Here is a 17,623-nt window from a genome sequence, read left to right as displayed (position 1 = left end):
GAGATGGAGGCTTCTGAGAATCCATGTTACCTATCTAGTGGCCCTTGGAAGTGCAGAACACTTACAAAGTAAAGAGGAGTGGTTTTTCACTTTTCCTTCTGCGTTAATTTCGTCTTTGACACCAGGTACTTGTTACTACCAGTTGATTTCAGAAATATTGAATTGAACATAGGTAAAATCTTAACTTTAGACTCTTAGGGGAACTTGTAAAAATGAACCAAGACACCTCACTTCATTACTTCAATTGCATTAACAAATCATATTGTAGACTTTGCTAGAGAAGGAAATCTTTGTAATTCATTATTTTCTTTATCTTTTGTGTACCGATTAAAGTCTTCAGTGTAAAATTAGTTCACAAGAAATTCAAAAGTTGAGAAGATTGCCATGCTGTGTGGTATATTGTTTAATGGGATGTGAAAACTATTTTAAAATGGAATTTTTAGGTCACTGATAGATGAGAAAAGCTACCTGAATCCCAATCCTATCTGTTATCAGTTGTGGAAAATATTTCATCTCTGTCAGGGGCTTCTACCCTACCTTTGATAAAAGACACACAACTTTTATTATTATAATAACCCTTAAAGGGGCTAGAGAAATGGCTCAGCAGTTAAGAGCACTGACAATCCCTCCTGAGAGCCGGAGTAAATGAACTAGGTAAGAGAAAACGGCAGAACAATTCTAATGAGTTTGATTTTTTTTCTTTCCATTTTTAGGTTACTAAAAGGGATGAAGACTCTTCCCTGATGCAGCTGAAGGAGGAATTTCGGAGTTATGAGGCACTACGCCGGGAACATGATGCCCAGATTGTTCATATTGCCATGGAAGCAGGACTCCGTATTTCACCTGAGCAGTGGTCTTCACTGCTGTATGGGGACTTGGCTCATAAATCACACATGCAGTCTATCATTGATAAGGTTTGTAAGGTTAGGTTTGGTACCCTTCCTGCCTTAGAAAATACTGAAGCATAGGTCCTTCCTTCTCTGTTAATAACCTAATATATATCTATCTGAGTAGAAAATACACATATCTAACCTAGTGAACGTGGTGACTTAGAACATTGTACATGTTGGGCTTTGTAGAGTATTAGCTTTTATGTGCTCACTGAGAGCTGTAAGTCAGTGCCATTGTCTCATGATGTGATTACTGTACTTCCTATCACTCCCCTGGAAGAAATTAAGTGTAAAATGTAAAATGTGGAACACTTTCTACGGAATATATTTTGCTTTTGTAGCATTGTAAAGTTGAAAACTTTTATCTACATTCTGACCCCAGAGAGCTAGTATAGCTGATAAATAATGTTTTCTAAGTGTCTAGTGATGAATTTCATAGGGCAGATTCTGAGGTGAAAATTTAATTCATCATTGATTGTCCAATTATGAAATCTGAAGACGCTTGAAAACTATAAAGTGATTCATTGGGAAACACTTTGAATATAGGTCTGTTCAAAAATCCAAAATAGAATTCATTCTTTTTTTTTTTTTCTGTTAGCTACAGTCTCCAGAGTCATTTGCAAAGAGTGTCCAGGAATTGACAATTGTTTTGCAACGAACAGGTGACCCTGCTAATTTAAATAGACTGAGACCTCATTTAGAGCTTCTTGCAAACATAGACCCTAATCCAGGTATGTGGGAAAAAGTGCCAGTGCTTGTACTTTATGGAACTTAGAGGTAAATAGCACAAGGAATGGCTGTTGATATGTTGTCTCTTCCAACCCCTACCCCATCCCTTTGGCTCTTAATTTAGATGCTGTTTCACCAACTTGGGAGCAACTGGAAAATGCAATGGTAGCTGTTAAAACAGTTGTTCATGGTCTTGTGGACTTCATACAAAATTATAGTAGAAAAGGCCATGAGACACCTCAGGTAAGTTGACTTACTACATTCTGACTACTGCTGTGTCCAATACAGCTTTATCCTGGACATAATAACAACTTTATTGGCAAATGGACTATGTATTTTCCTCTTATAAGTTTTATGTGTGAGAGGAGGATGTTCATGTGTATGTGCATGTGTAGCTGCACAGACTATGAACCCAGGACTTCCTGCCTAGCAGGCTAGGATACAAGTCTGACACTGAGTGACATTCATAGCATTTTTACAAATTTTTATTCTGTACTTTTGAGAGAAACTCCCTTTTTCTTATACTTGGTTAGCAGTTCATTTTATAAGGAGTTTAGAGGGTATTTTTACAGCTGAAAGTTTTTTTTTCTTTTGCTGTCTTTCAAATGAATTTGTTTTATAATATATTTGGAATTTGAAATTCCTGATATTTATAGTGTACTTTAGAAGGGGAAGTTGAAATATAATCCCTAGGCCAAATGTCTTTTCATTTGTTGAGTTAAATATCATATTAAAAGTTATGCTATCAATATCTAACAGGGTAGGGCTAAAAGTACTCTAAAGTCTGTTAACTTTTTATTCTATTCATATTTAGAAGATACTATAATATTTAGTATCAATTGAATAATAATTTTTTAATTTTTTTAAGGTCACAAAAGTAGGAACAACTTCTTAAGAGTTTGATGTATACTATATGCTTTTTTTTTTTAATGTCTTTTTTTTCTTGGTTTTTCGAGACATGGTTTCTCTGTGTAGCCCTGACTGTCCTGAAACTCTCTATAGACTAGGCTAGACTTGAACTCACAGAGATTTGTCTGTCTTTGCCTCTTGAGTGCTGGGATATAAGTATGAACCACTACCACAGGGTCTAATGGTGCATTTCTGTATCTTTCCTCATTGTTTGACTATGAATAGAGTTGTGCATGTAAATCAACTGATAAAGTAGTAACTTTTTACTTCAACTTTTTTGGGGAAGCTTTTAAATCGGTGAAGATCATAGCTTCCCAGTTTCATAAGTGCCTTTAAAAATTATTTTGTTATCACAATTTGAAGATTAAGAAATAGGTAGATAGCTGGGTGGTGGTGGCGCACGCCTTTAATTCCAGCACTTGGGAGGCAGAGGCAGGCGGATTTCTGAGTTTGAGGCCAGCCTGGTCTACAGAGTGAGTTCCAGTACAGCCAGGACTACACAGAGAAACCCTATTTCGAAAAAAACAAAACAAAACAAAAAAAGAAATAGGTAGGTATCAATTTCGGATAACCTTCAGAAAGAAGGCTTGAAGCTTCTTTAAGGATATTTCTCACTCTTACAGTCAGAAAAGATGGATGGAATTTATTTCCGCATGCATGAGAATTATGTGTCTGATGTGAAAAAGACTTAAGTCTTTTAGGTTCTGAAATCTAAAGAGTTAATAATAATTGATATCTTTTTCCATTTACTAAATATTTTGTTTGTGTAGCCGCAGCCAAACAGCAAGTATAAAACTAGTATGTGTCGGGATTTACGACAGCAAGGGGGTTGCCCACGAGGAACAAATTGTACATTTGCCCATTCTCAGGAAGAGCTTGAAAAGTAAGTCTGGAAAAATGTTTTTTATGTAGGGTCAATGCTGCATACAGTATTAACTTTTGTGATGTTTCAAAGATACAGGTAATGTGAATTTGTAAAATAACCATTTTTATGAACCCATCAGATTAAACTAGGTATAAGACTCATGTTAAAAAGTCATGTTTGAAAAAAGTCATATTTAGAAACTGGAATCATGTTCTTTTACTCGTGTAGAATGAAAGTACTGCTATTTATCTTATTTGCTCAGGTTCAGTTGAACAAACCAAAAAAAAAAAAAAAAAAAAAAAAAAAAAAAAAAAAAAGAATCATAAATATCGCCAGGCAGTGGTGGCGCACACCTTTAATCCCAGCACTTGGGAGGCAGAGGCAGGCGAATTTCTGAGTTTGAGGCCAACCTGGTCTACAGAGTGAGTTCCAGAATAGCCAGGGCTATACAGAGAAACCCTGTTTCAAAAAAAATCATAAATTGTAAATATCTGTATTTTGCAATGGTCTTCTTAGGTGATCCCTGTGAAAGAGTTATTCAACACCCACAAAGGGGTGATAACCCACATGTTGAGAATTGCTGCTCTAGGAAATACGTTCAGCTTATCCATATCTGAAGTAGAATTTTTTAGCTTTTAAACACTAATTTTAAAACAATCATTGTTAAGAAACTAAAGATTTTGTAGTTTTAAGCAGAACTTTCAAGAAAATGATGTAATGTATTTGCTTGTGGCATATGCTAGCATGTCCATGTCCATTCTGTGATAGTTATGTGGAAGTTGTAGATCAGCTTTTTGGGAGTCAGTTCCTTCCTTTTGTTTCCCTCCCTCCCTCCCTTCTTTCTTTCCTTTCCACTGTGTACTCTGGGTTAGCTGGCCAGTTCTCAGGTTTCTGCTTCCCATCTTGGTCATGAGAATGCCAAGATTACAGATATCCACAATCACAGTTTTCTTTTTTTATAGATTTTTAGGTTCAAAGTCAGGTTGTTAGGGTGTGTGGGGCAAGCTCAGTTACCCAGAGTCATCTTGCCAGCTCTATGTACAGCTTTTGAAAGAACTTTGCTTGAGTTTAATTAGAATAAAACAAGCCAGAGAGGAATCTGTAGATTCACTTGTCAATTCACCCTCACCTAGAACCTGTGTGTGTGTGTGTGTGTGTGTGTACCTATAAACCAGTTATACCTCTCTTTTCTTCTCTCTGATCTTTATCCTCTTTGGTCTTACAATAACAGTAATAAAGAGAACAGTAATTATAATACCCAATTTATTGGCTATATTCTGTATGAGGTACCATTTTTACTCATTTTATCCATTTTACTACTACTTCATCTATTTACCCTTTACCTGAGCTTTCCCATTTCTACTGAAAATGCTTTCTAAGGTATCTGTCTAGTCATTTCCATCCTTTGTTTTAAATTGTTAGTTGATGCTTTACTATATTACATGATTTGGTTCAATCCACCCTTTCAAGCCATGATTCATCTTTTAGATAATATACTAATAAAGCACTAAGTACTACTTGTCTCACTTAATTTCCTTGGTGATATAATTATGTGACAAATGGAGTTGAAGGATGGAAGCCTTACAATTCAGAGGTACAGTTCCCCGTCATGGGGGAGAGTCATGAGGTAAAACAGTTGCGCACATCATTACTTCCATAGTCAGGAAGCAGGGAGATATAAATGCTAAGTCGGCTTGCATTCTTTTTATTCAATCTGGAACTCTACTTCATGTTATGATGCCACCTACTGTTATGGTGAGTCTTCCTGCCCAATTATTAACAAAATCTCTCATAGACATTCTAAAGTGTTTCTAGGTTTTAAAAAGCTTTCAGTCAATAATAACCATCAGGAGTCCACACTTCAGTTTGATGCTGAAACATCATTTTTAACCCTTAATCTATCCTTTGTTTTTAGAGGCTTTTGGCTATTTCATAACATAAAGTGCATTCAGTTCAACCTCAAAGGCCCCCTGGTTTTTGACATCTCCAATGACTCTTTATTTTTATTTTTATTTTTTACATGTAAGATATTTTTATTTACTTTTAAAATTTTGTTTAATCTTTTTTTAAAGATATTTTTTGTATTTTTTTTATTAGGTATTTTCTTTATTTACATGTCATATGCTTTTTCCTTTCCCAGTTTCCCCTCCAAAAAAAAACCAACAAGAACAAATCCCTGTTCCTTCTCCCCTCCCTCTGCTCACAACCCTACCCTCTCCTACTTACTGGCCCTGGCATTCTCCTACACTGGGGCACAGAACCTTCACAGGGCCAAGGGCCTCTTCTCCCATTGATGACCGACTTGGCTATCTTCTATTATACACATGCTGCGGGAGCAATCAGTCCCACCATGTGTACTCCTTGGTTGGTGTCCAACTACTCTTTAAATTTTCAAAGTCTCATCTGTGTTTTAGGCAATTAAATTTTTTTAAAAATTTGTTTATTTTATTTATTTATTTATTTATTTATTTTATTTTATTTTATTTTTTTTTTTGAGACAGGGTTTCTCTGTAGAGCCCTGGCTGTCCTGGAACTCACTCTGTAGACCAGGCTGGCCTCAAACTCAGAAATCCGCCTGCCTCTGCCTCCTAAGTGCTGGGATTAAAGGCGTGCGCCACCACTGCCTGGTTAAATTTGTCTAATTTTTATATATGAATGTTTCACTTGCATGTGTGTGTATGTACCCCATGTGTGCAGTTTCCATAGAGGAATTGGATCCCCAGTTACTGGAGTTATAACTGAGCCACCTTATGGGTACTGGGAACTGAACTCAGATTGTGTGCAAGAGTGGCAAGTGTGCTTTGCTGCAGAGCCACCTCTTCAGCCCCTTAGGCAATCTCTTAAAACTTGAGTCCTATACAATTAAAAAAAAAAGTGTCAAATAGTTTCAACCTAAAATCACACAGAGCAAACATTCCCACTCCAAAATAGAGGAACTAGGTCACTACAAGGAAAAGTAAAACCAAACTGAAAACTCAGCAGGCAGACTTCATACCTATAGCCGTATATGCACATCTGGGGTTTTTATGAGTCCCGTGGACTCCAAGCATTTGAGTAGTTCCATCTGTCTAGCTCAAGCACATAGCCTCTGTCTTAGGCCAGCTCCATACTTAATGCTGCCAATTTGGCTAATCAATCAAATTTAGATACCCAACAGTGGATACCCCGTTGTCCTGGCAACTCCAAAATCTTAAGAGTCGCCATCTCAACTTTGTTTACATTTTCACTGCTTCATGTAATGACCCTATTGGTCCTCTCTACAGGAAATTCACCTTTGGGAGGCAGTGTCAGTTGCATCTCTGTGAGCTGGAGGCCAGCCTGGTCTACATAGCAAATTTTAAGCCCTCAAGAGCTACAAAGAAACCCTGTCTCAGAGGGAAAAATACTTCCCTGGGTAGTGGCTATGCAGGAGCAGAAAATCCTTTCAGCCAGCCTTCTCTGTTTAGTCTGTTTCTTTCAACTGATTTATACTTTGAGAAGGTGAAGACTTCTGAAGATGGAGGCTTATTCTTATGAAGCCTTTCCTGTTGACAAAGCACCAGATTTCTCTTTAACCATGCTGCTGCTTTGTCTGTAAGGATAAATTCGCGCTTTTCCTCAACAAAGTTCAGTTTTCATACCTTTCAGTTTCACCTTTTGCTTTCTTAAAGTATCTTATACTTAGACCTGGATAAGAGCAATAAGAAATAGCCATGCTGTACTCTGGTTACTATTCTGTTTTACAATTTTCTCTTCCAAACAAATTAATCCATTGCTCTGAATTAACCCAACTCTACTTGATAATACCTGGGCAGAATACAGCTAGATTCTTTGTCAGAATATTATATACAGGGTCTCTAGCCTAGTTATCTGAGCTTATTTCCCTTTGAAACCTCATAAACTGAGCGTTCATTGTTGAAATTTATTTATTTTTTTTTTTAGAAAGTACTTTTGTTTATTGGTTAGCTATCTTTTTTGTTTCTTAAAAATCTTTTATTTATTTATCATATGTAAGTACACTGTAGCTATCTTCAGACACACCAGAAGAGGACATCCAATCCCATTACAGATGGTTGTGAGCCACCATGTGGTTGCTGGGATTTGAACTCAGGACCTCCTGAAGAGCAGTCAGTGCTCTTAACCACTGAGCCATCTCTCCAGCCCGAAATTTATCTTAACATTGTGGTCTTCTAAATTTTTCCTAAAGTGGCCTGTTAATCCCTATTAACCATGTTCTAGGACTTTCCTGGCCCAAAGTTACAAACCTTTCCATATTCTTCCTAAAAACTGGTTTCAAGACCACTAAAAAAAACAAATGATCAGGCTTATCATACAAGTCATCTCAATTTTCTGTTTTTTCTAGTTGCTATAATGAAATATTAATAATAAATATGGAAGGAAGGGACTGTTCTGGCTCACAGCTTGAGGGTACATTTCATGATGGTAAGTCACTATACAGTTAGGAAGCAGAGAGTAATGAATCTCATAGTCTCATAGTCTCCTTTTTATTCAGATTATGTGATAATGTCAGCTACAGTCGGATGTATCTTTTTAAAAAGTTCATCACAGATGTGTCCAGAAGTTTGTCTCTTAGGTGATTCCAGATTCTGTAAAGTTGACAGTTTATACTAACCATCACCATACTGTGTGCATTTGTTTTTCTTCTTGTACATCTTCCCTTCTATCTGTGTTTAATCATAATCAGGTCTCAGCTTGCTTCTGTAGACTTCTTGCCTGAGTAGTGTTGGTTCTTTCTGTCAACATGCTGCCAAAGCACTTGTCTTTGTCTGTTTGCCATGAATAGTTTATACTGTAGAAAATGTACTTGGTTGGCTGTTCTGTAGATTGGGAAGTCTAAGAATGAAGGGCCATATCTGGTAAGAGCCTTCTTATAGCATTACTGAAGATAGAAGATAGAAGGGCAAAATAATATGTGTGTGGAAGAGAGAAAATGGAACTGAACTCTGTATCCTTTTCAGGAGCCAATTCTCATGGTAATGGCATTAATCCATTGTCCTAGTTAGATTTTTGTCAGTTTGACCCAAACTAGAGTAGAGTCATTTGAAAAGAGAACACTTCAATTGAGAAAGTGCCTGTACCATATTAGTTTTTTTGACCAAGTATTTAGGGTCTCACCACTTAAAACTTTGTTTGAGGATTTAGATTCCAACTTTGAGTCCAGGGTGGTGAGACGAGCCTTTAATCCCATCACTCTGGAGGCAAAGACAGGCAGATCTCTCAATTCAAGGCCAGCCTGTTATACAGAATGAGTAGTTACAGGACAGTCAGGATTTCCACACAGAGAAACCCTGTCTTGAAAAAGAAAATTCTAACCTTGAACTTTGAAGAATACATTGAAATAGTAATGTTCTTTATGCAGTTACTAATATTGTAAACTTGCTTTTTTCTTTTGCTTTTCCTCTGTTTTTTTTTTTTTTCGAGACAGGGTTTCTCTGTGTAGCATTGGCCATCCTAGAACTCAGTCTGTAGACCAGGCTCAAATTCAGAAATCTGCCTGCCTCTGCCTCCCAAGTGTTGGAATTTGCCACCGCCACCCAGCTAACTTGCTTTTTCTTAATTATTCACTTACCTGTGTATTTTCATTAGACATTATTTATCCCTTAGGTTATTCATTTTTATCTTCCTTGTATCTAGACAATATTTCATATGTAAACTCAATGTTTCCAATGAAGAACCAGATAATTTGCCGTTTGCCTTATTCTTTGTATTACATTTCAAACAAACAAAGGTCGTACAGAGGATTAGAAAAAGAAACACTGTTTATGTAGCATGTTGGCTTTAAAAAATTATATATTACTGCCTCACTGAGATTTATATGTGTGTAATTATTATTTTCCTGTATATGTACATGTTTGTGGAGGTACATTCCATGTGTGCATGTATGTGTGTGCTTGTGCACCTCTCCACTTTAAGTCAGGGTCTCTCACTGAACCCAGTCTCAACAGTTTGGTTTAGCCAGATAAAATGTAGACACTAAGAGTCTTTCTGTCCTTGTTTTAAGCCCTTATAGGTTGGTGTGGTGGCATCTACCTTTAATCCCAACACATAGGAGGCAGTGGCAGGTGTATCTCTATCTCTGAGCTGGAGGCCAGCTTGGTCTACTTAGCAAATTTTCAGCCAGCAAAGGCTACATAGAGATTCTGTCTCCCAAGGGGGAAAAAAATCCCTAAAAACTACCTTCTGAGAAATAGGAAAACCCAAGATAGTTAATTCAAGAAATATTTATAATAGATTGCTACATGCTCAGTATCATGAGAAGTGCTTTTAATAATTTAAGAGGAGCAGTAAATATTCAAATAAATGATTTCAGACATTTAGTGGCCACAGTAAGAAATTTGTATTGTATTCTGGTCATAGTAGAAAGCTACTACAGAGCTTTATTAATTTGAAATGAGAAATATTGCTCTGATGTGTATATGATTGGAAGCCTTTTTAACTTTATGATGGTCCAGGTACAAGATTGGAAATGTAAATTTTGGGACTGAAGCAGTAGGAATGATGAAAGATCATTATTAGAATTTACTTTGAAAGTAGAACTGACAAAATAGATATATTAACTATATGTTTAAAAAGAAAAATAAGGCCGGGCGGTGGTGGCACGCGCCTTTAATCCCAGCACTTGGGAGGCAGAGGCAGGAGGATTTCTGAGTTCAAGGCCATCCTGGTCTACAGAGTGAATACCAGGACAGCCAGGGCTACTCAGAGAAACCCTGCCTTGAAAAACCAACCCCCCCCCAAAAAAAGAAAAGATAAACAAAATAGGCCAGATATGGAGGTGCATGCCTTTAATCTCAACACTTAGGGGGCAGAGGCAGGTGGATCTCTCTGTGTTTGATGCTAGCCTAGTCCTACAAAACTTACAATGTTCCAGTAAGGCCAGGGCTACACAGAGAAACCCTATGGTGGGGTTGGAGATGGGGAGCTGAAGAGATGGCCCAGCAGTTAAAAAGCATTTGATATTCTTTCTTTAACTCCAGATCCAGGTGATTCAGCCCCATCCTTTAATTTCTGTGGGCATCTCCACATATTTGTGTATACACACACACACACACACACACACACACACACAGAGAGAGAGAGAGAGAGAGAGAGAGAGAGAGAGAGAGAGAGAGAGAGAGAGAGAGACAGGCAGGCAGGCAGGCAGGCAGGCAGGCAGGCAGGCAGGCGGCAAAGAGACAGAAAAAATGTTTTAAGAACAGAAGGCATGGCCTGGAGAGATGGCTCAGCAATTAAGAGCACTGGCTGCTCTTCCAGAGGTCCTGAGTTCAATTCCCAGCAATCACATTGTGGCTCACAACCATCTGTAATGGTATCTGGTGCCCTCTTCTGGTGTGTCTGAAGACAGCTACAGCAACAGTGTACTCACATACATAAAATGAAAAGTAAATCTTCAAAAAAAAAAACAGAACCCACTAATTTTCAAAAAAGAATCCACAGTGACTAGTCGACATAACTGAATTGTATCTTTTATTTAAGTAGAGCAGGAATTAGGGCAGAGAATTTTGTAGTTCTCTTGGCCATACAAAAATTGAAGTGAGCACTCATTCAAGGTAACAAATGTGTCTTGGAATATTTGGTTTGCATAATGCATCAATATATAATGATTATAGAGAGGTATGTAGGAAAAAGATAAAAATCCCTGTTCTGGATAGCTTACAATAGAGACATACAGCAGATAAATAGAAGACATATCTAGTAGATAGACATTTTTTATAAGATATTTCAGAAACAGTTATCAGAGGATATGCCATTAAAATAGGTCTGAAGTTGCAGTGTGCGAGAGAAATAAAAATAATTTCAGGGATGACGTCTTTGAGAAGGCAGATAGGCTTGAGTCCTGAAGCACAAATAAATTGGCTTTAGGAACTAGAACTCTGTTCTTTTGTCTTATGAAGAATGTACTGTTAAAAGTACAGGAGATAAATGGAATTGGTAATAGTTTTTTATGTCATAGTATTTTCTGTGTTAACAAGGAAACAGTATTGTCAGGATTGGAAGAGCTGTGGCTCTTCACTCATGTTTTTTATGGTTTTAGTTCTCCCTCAGTCTCACAAAATTTTGTTTCTTGCTTGTTTGACCACCCTTAAGAATATGGACTTGTAGGACTGGAAAGATGGATTACTGGTTAAAAGTGCTTGTTCTACAATCATGGGGACCAGTGTTTGGATTTTAGTACTGGTGTAACAAGCTAGATATCCCTGCAGTTGCCTGTACCACAGCTTTAACTAGAGTTGGAGGCAATAGGAGTATGGCTTAGGCTTACTAACAACCTAGCTGAGACAAACACAGACATACTCTCACATACTTCTGCATACAGTTACTCAGACAAATTTTAAAGAGAGAAGAGAGGATGTGTAATTGAATTTTGATGTTGGAAAGCAAGGAGTAACTGGACATTTTCTTTAAGAACCTTGAAGAGTAGAATGAAGACATTTCAGAGAACATATTAAAGAAAACAGGAATTCCTTAACCCCTTGGTGGTAATAATTTGCCTTTCTGTGCTCATACTCCTCCTTTAAGAACTATTTTCTGTTTAATCCCAGCACTTGGGAGGCAGAGGCAGGTGGATTTCTGAGTTCGAGGCCAGCCTGCTCTACAGAGTGAGTTCCAGGACAGCCAGAGCTACATAGAGAAACCCTGTCTTGAAAAAACCAAAAATAAAAAAAATAAAAAAAAGAACTATTTTCTGGGCCTCTGGTCCCTATACCTGTAGAGTGTAATCTAGTCACTATTGACTTTTTGCTTTTTGTCTTTGCTGTTTTATTTTATTCCTCCATTATCCAGTCTTGTCTATGAGTACTCATCTTTTATTGAATGCTCTTCTTCTAATGGTATATGTGAGACCCAGAGACAGTAAAAAGATTAAATGTTAAAGCTGTTTATAGATGCTGAAGAACTAAAGGAGAAATTATTACAGAAGTATTATTCATCATGATCACCATGTTGGAATGCGATAGTAATAGAGTACTTTAAGCATAGTGATGCCAAATGTTTTTTGTTGCATTGACCACAGATATTGAGAGAACATTATATAGGAATTAAGGGTCAAGACTAAGACTACATAGTAATGAGAATTTTTTTTTTAATTTAAATATAAGTAATTCTGTTAGGTATTTGCTTGCTTGGTTACTGTGTACCACATACATGTAGAGACCAGAAGAGAGTGCTGGATCTACAGTTGTGACCTGTCCTGTGGGGGCTGGGAACTTAACCTGGGTCCTTTAAGAAAGCAGCCAGCGATCTTAAACCTTTATCCATCTCTGCAATCCCATAATAAATTTTTGGTATTCAAATGGAAGTATTTTTATATGAAATCCAAGATGAAGTTGTTTTGATTAATACAGTATTATATTATATAAATGTAATATCAGAAAAATCTGTGATCTTTACAAACACAAATTCATTTAGGAATAATATAAAATTTCTACATTTTGGTATATTAAAGTTTAAGTATGAGTTTGAGTTATTTTTTTAAAAATTACACTCTGCTTATATAACTTAATAACAACAGAGAATGCTTTCACCTCTTGTATCCTTTCCTGTTTGTTATGTGATACTTTCAGAATTTGGTGCTTTTTTTTGTTATCACATAAAATAAATTTTCAAACCCTACTCTTTTTCAGAAGGCTTCAAGTGCATGTGTACTTGGCTTGCTATGTTAATTATGTGCATGTGACATGTAGCATATTTGGTATTTAGCTGAAGAAACTTCTCAGAACTGTTTCCTTTTTAAAACATATTTTCAGATTAAAATTGAGAGCAGTATTACAAACATGCTGATTATTTTTAAACAGGTACCGATTAAGGAACAAAAAGATGAGCGCGACTGTAAGAACATTTCCTCTTCTGAATAAAGTTGGTGTAAACAGCACTGTCACAACCACAGCCGGAAATGTCATTTCTGTCATAGGAAGTACTGAAGCAACTGGGAAAATTGTTCCAAGTACAAATGGAATTTCAAATACAGAAAGCAGTGTTTCCCAGCTAATCCCACGAAGCACTGACAGTGGTGCAGTAAGGACTTTGGAGACTGTGAAGAAAGTCGGGAAGGTTGGCACTAATGGTCAGAATGCTGCGCCCTCTGCAGAGTCTGTGTCTGAAAAGTAGGTTTTGGGTGAAAATGATGGAGTTCTTTCTCTCTTTTAGAAATAAATGACCTCCTTTTTTTTATACTGAGATACAATAGTAAATTGAAATTTTTATGGAGTTATTCATGTAATAGAAAATACTAAATGCCACAATATTTTCATAATGCAGCCAATCAGTTCTCTAAACTTGAAAGCTCTGACTCTTGAGTTTTGTTTTCTTCAAATATATTAAGTTTGGACCAGAATTAAGGTTTTCATAAGTTATTTTCTAGTGTTTCAGTATTAATTCCATAGGAACGTTAAAAGGGAACTAAGTACCTAAACAGGTGAGAAGCTTGAATGTCTAGCCCTGTTTTAGTCAGCTTCTATAGCTTTCTCTGTCATGGTGTATATAAATAAGGGACTTTTTGGGCTCAAATTATGGCTCAGTCTTTTTCTACTATTTGATATTGATCAGTTTACCTGCCTCAAAGTACTAAAAAATTAACAGTATCTTCTTCATGGGCTAGTTATGTAGCTTAGTGGTCAAGTACTTCATATATTGATTGTGAAACTTAAATGAGTTAATATTGTACTAAATTTTGAACAGTGCTTGCCCATTAGCACTCATTCAGTAAATTCCTGCTTCATTCTTACCACCATTATGTGTTGTTGCCTGACAGCATCACATTTCATTTGACAGTGGATTGTTTCTTATCTTGTGGAAAGTATTGGAACTTTCAGAATTAGAAGTTCCCAGTTTTGAAGTCTCATATTTTAGAAATCTCAAAATTGAAGTTAAAAGCATTTTCAAATTCCATTGTCTTTGAGTAAGTTTGTCAGTACTAGTATATGCCTACTGGAGAAAAAAGCATCATTCTTGGCACATAACAACCTTTTAATGACTTATTGTCATAGAGACTGTATAAATTAAGTATCATTTTCAACTTGAATAGTCCAGTATATTAAAATTAGAAATTTTTTTTATTAAAAGAATGATCTTCACTGGGAGGTATTTGAAAAAAGAGAAGTCAAAATATTGACTACTTCCTAAGTGTTACTGAGTACCCATTGCAAACCTTATCACTGGCACTGTTAGACATAGCTGAAAAATAGATAGCTCTACCTTTAAAGGACTCATATTGCTATTGGATGTGGACATAGCATTTACACAAATGAAGCACATTAGTTAAAAGATAAGGGTATTCTATGTTTCTAGTGTAGTATAGAAGTTTTGAGGGCAAAATCTAATATGGTTTAAGTTTGTTTGTGAATATGTGAAGTATTAGGGCTAGCCTTAGAGAACTGAACGTTTTGGTAGCTAGATAGCTCAGTGCTAGAATGCTTGCTTAGCACTCATAATGTCCTGGGTTTGGTCTCTAATACTAGATACACATTTATATATCTACAGGGTTATGTTTACTGACTGGTACATAGTATAAGGTTACAAATATTGATTGTTCCTAGGCTATGGAAACCTTATGAGGCTATAAATAATAAAGGTTTTGGCAAGATAAGATTATAAAACCTTATACAATGGGTTGTGTTATTCATCCTTAAAAACAACCACCAATGTACTATTAAGTGCCACATGTTGATTAACTCTGGAAATAACGCTATACCAGGCCTAATGGTGCATGTTTGTAGTCTCAGACACTTGGTAGGTTGAGTTAATAGGATCCTATGATCAAACTTAGCCTAGGGCTCAGAGGAAATTCAAGGCCAGCTTAGACAAATTTGTAAGACATTGTCTCACATACACACACACACCACTCCAAAAAAGGTGGGGGGGAGAAAAACAATGGAGAACAATGTTAAAAATGGGTCATGGATATATAGGGCAAGACCTCACTTTCAATATCCAGTTCCAAGAGAAAAAAATTTATGCTGACTGAAAGAAGGTAGATACAAAATGCCATTTTAATGGAAATGTCCAAAATAGGCAAACCTATAGAGACAGAAACAAATGCAGTAGTCACTACTAGGAGCTAAGGTTGGAGTGGAAATAGGGAGTGAATTTTAATGGGTACAGATTTTTAATGATAGGTAGAAAATCTTAGGGGTATATCAAAAGGCAGTGGCATATACCTTAAAACTATGAATTATAATTAAAGTTTGAATTTTTAACTTCCTTATTTTCCTTTGGTCTGGGAATCAAGCCCAGGACCTTCTACATTCTTGGAACCTGCTCTATTGCTGAAGAAATGGACAGGGCTGGTACAATGATTGAATGCTTTGATAAAGTCTCTTGCTGCCTAGCCTGAGGACCGAAGTTTAGTCCCCTGAAACCATATGGGAGAAGGAGAGAATGGACTCCCAAAAGTTATCCTCCTGTTCTTCATATGTACTCTTTGACATGTACATGTCAGTGAATACACAAAATGATTAGGAGAAAAAGTAAAAGTGTTTATAAGTACTGCCAAGATGGTTTGGCAAGGGAAAATCTGCTACTACTAAGTCTGACAACTTGGTATTTGGTCCTGAGAACATAGAGTGTTGTAAGGAGAGCATGTACTATAGGTTGTTCTGACTTATGCACACATAAGTAAATTAAGTGTAATGAAATATTTTAAAAATTTAAAGATACAAAAAAACTACTTATTCATTTAAATATATGGATCACTTAATACATGCCAAACATGAGACCAACTGATGTCCTTAATGAAAATGAACCAGATACAATCTCTGCCTCTAAGAGTCTTCTTGTGCAGTTTTGGTGTTAGATCTGTAAGTACATAGATGCTATATGATACACTTTGAAAGGTTTTGTATTATTGGAACACAGGAATATGTGTAATCAATTCTTATGAAAGAAGTGCTGTTAGAGGCTTACAGAGATGAAGTTATGTTACCTGCATTGTTTTCCAAAGGATGGATAATAAATAGTGGGGAAATCTTTACGGATAGAAGAAGCTACACAGATAAACTCATGTAGGGAACATGAAGGGAACTGATTGGCAAGAGGGCCCGGACGTCAGAAGTCATATAGGATAATAATATCATAGTCATCTGGTTCCCTGTTGAGAATAGGACAGAAGATTTACTTTGCCCTTACATCCAAATGTTTAGGATGGCTTCTATGATGGTTTCATGAGCCTATGAGTTAATTTACTTTGTCATTAATTTTAATACCTGTTTTTTTGGTAAGTTAAAAATCTGCCATTTAGCCAGGTGGTGGTGGCGCACACCTTTAATCCCAGCACTTGGGAGGCAGAGGCAGGTGGATTTCTGAGTTGGAGGCCAGCCTGGTCTACAGAGTGAGTTCCAGGACAGCCAGGGCTATACAGAGAAACCCTGTCTCGAAAAACAAAAAACAGACAAACAAAAGAATCTGCCATTTCTAAGTCTAACTTATGTTTTATAGTATATAACATTGTGGTATGGAAGGAACAGATAAAACGTATAAAATGCTTAGCCTAGGGTCTGCTAGGTACTCAGTAATAGCTTCACAAATGTTCATTGTATTATAAGGAAACCTTAGTTTTTTTATTGTTGTGTTTAATTTATTGAAAGACTATATTTAAACTCTGAGCCAAGACATTAGTGCACAACTTTCTAGTTATATTTACACTTGTTTACTTTTGATGCAGACTATCACAGAAGTAAACTCTTGCTGCATGAATCTCTTGGCAGCCCATATACCTCTACTATTTACACTCTAGTTTTACAAGGACTTTTCTACTTTGGGACAAAAACTTAAATGTGATTGGTTTGTAATACATTGAATTCCTATGTAATTAGCAATATCACCTCTTTGGGACAAAACATTTTTAAAGTTCTCTCAAGTGTTTTTAAAGTTTTGAAAGTGAGCAAGATTATCTGGGGATCATTATTTGCTTATTCAACCAAGAAAATCTTTTTATATTAAAACAAAAAGTTATATCCTCCCAATGAATATTTATTAAGTATTTTGTGCTGAAATATATTTTATTTGTTCAATAAATGTTTACTTAGTGCCTGTTCCAAGCCGGAAATCGTTTCCTAGATGCCAGACACATAAGAGTTAACAGAACAGACAGAAGTGGGCTCTTCTGGATTATATTTTAGCTAATCAAATTATTTTTTTATTATTTGTCTTTTTACCCCAAAGACTTATACTGATAGATTGTATTGTTTTTCTTTTAAATGTAGTAAGTGGGATCATTGTTTTTGGTTGTTAGGTT

The 17,623-nt window shown here is 36.4% G+C and overlaps 1 protein-coding gene and 1 non-coding gene across 3 annotated transcripts in view; both read left to right on the top strand.

Annotated features, from left to right (window-relative positions):
* The window catches only part of Rc3h2 (ring finger and CCCH-type domains 2), a 51,664-nt gene that overhangs the window by 17,784 nt on the left and 16,257 nt on the right, over positions 1 to 17,623 (top strand). For both annotated transcript variants that reach the window (XM_031370053.1, XM_031370052.1), the window contains exons 7-11: positions 714 to 914; positions 1,489 to 1,621; positions 1,744 to 1,862; positions 3,299 to 3,411; positions 13,188 to 13,496. In XM_031370053.1, the coding sequence (XP_031225913.1) occupies positions 714 to 914; positions 1,489 to 1,621; positions 1,744 to 1,862; positions 3,299 to 3,411; positions 13,188 to 13,496 (875 nt within the window). The remainder of the gene's footprint in view (positions 1 to 713; positions 915 to 1,488; positions 1,622 to 1,743; positions 1,863 to 3,298; positions 3,412 to 13,187; positions 13,497 to 17,623) is intronic.
* On the top strand, positions 1,292 to 1,402 carry LOC116092801. The gene has a single exon (XR_004119498.1). It is a non-coding gene; the product is annotated as a small nucleolar RNA SNORD90 (small nucleolar RNA).

This window comes from Mastomys coucha, unplaced genomic scaffold, assembly GCF_008632895.1.
Source record: "Mastomys coucha isolate ucsf_1 unplaced genomic scaffold, UCSF_Mcou_1 pScaffold15, whole genome shotgun sequence".
In the NCBI taxonomy this organism is placed as follows: Eukaryota; Metazoa; Chordata; class Mammalia; order Rodentia; family Muridae; genus Mastomys; species Mastomys coucha.
The sequence above is the reverse complement of the archived record's forward strand: the minus strand, read 5'-3'. Positions and strand labels throughout refer to the sequence as shown.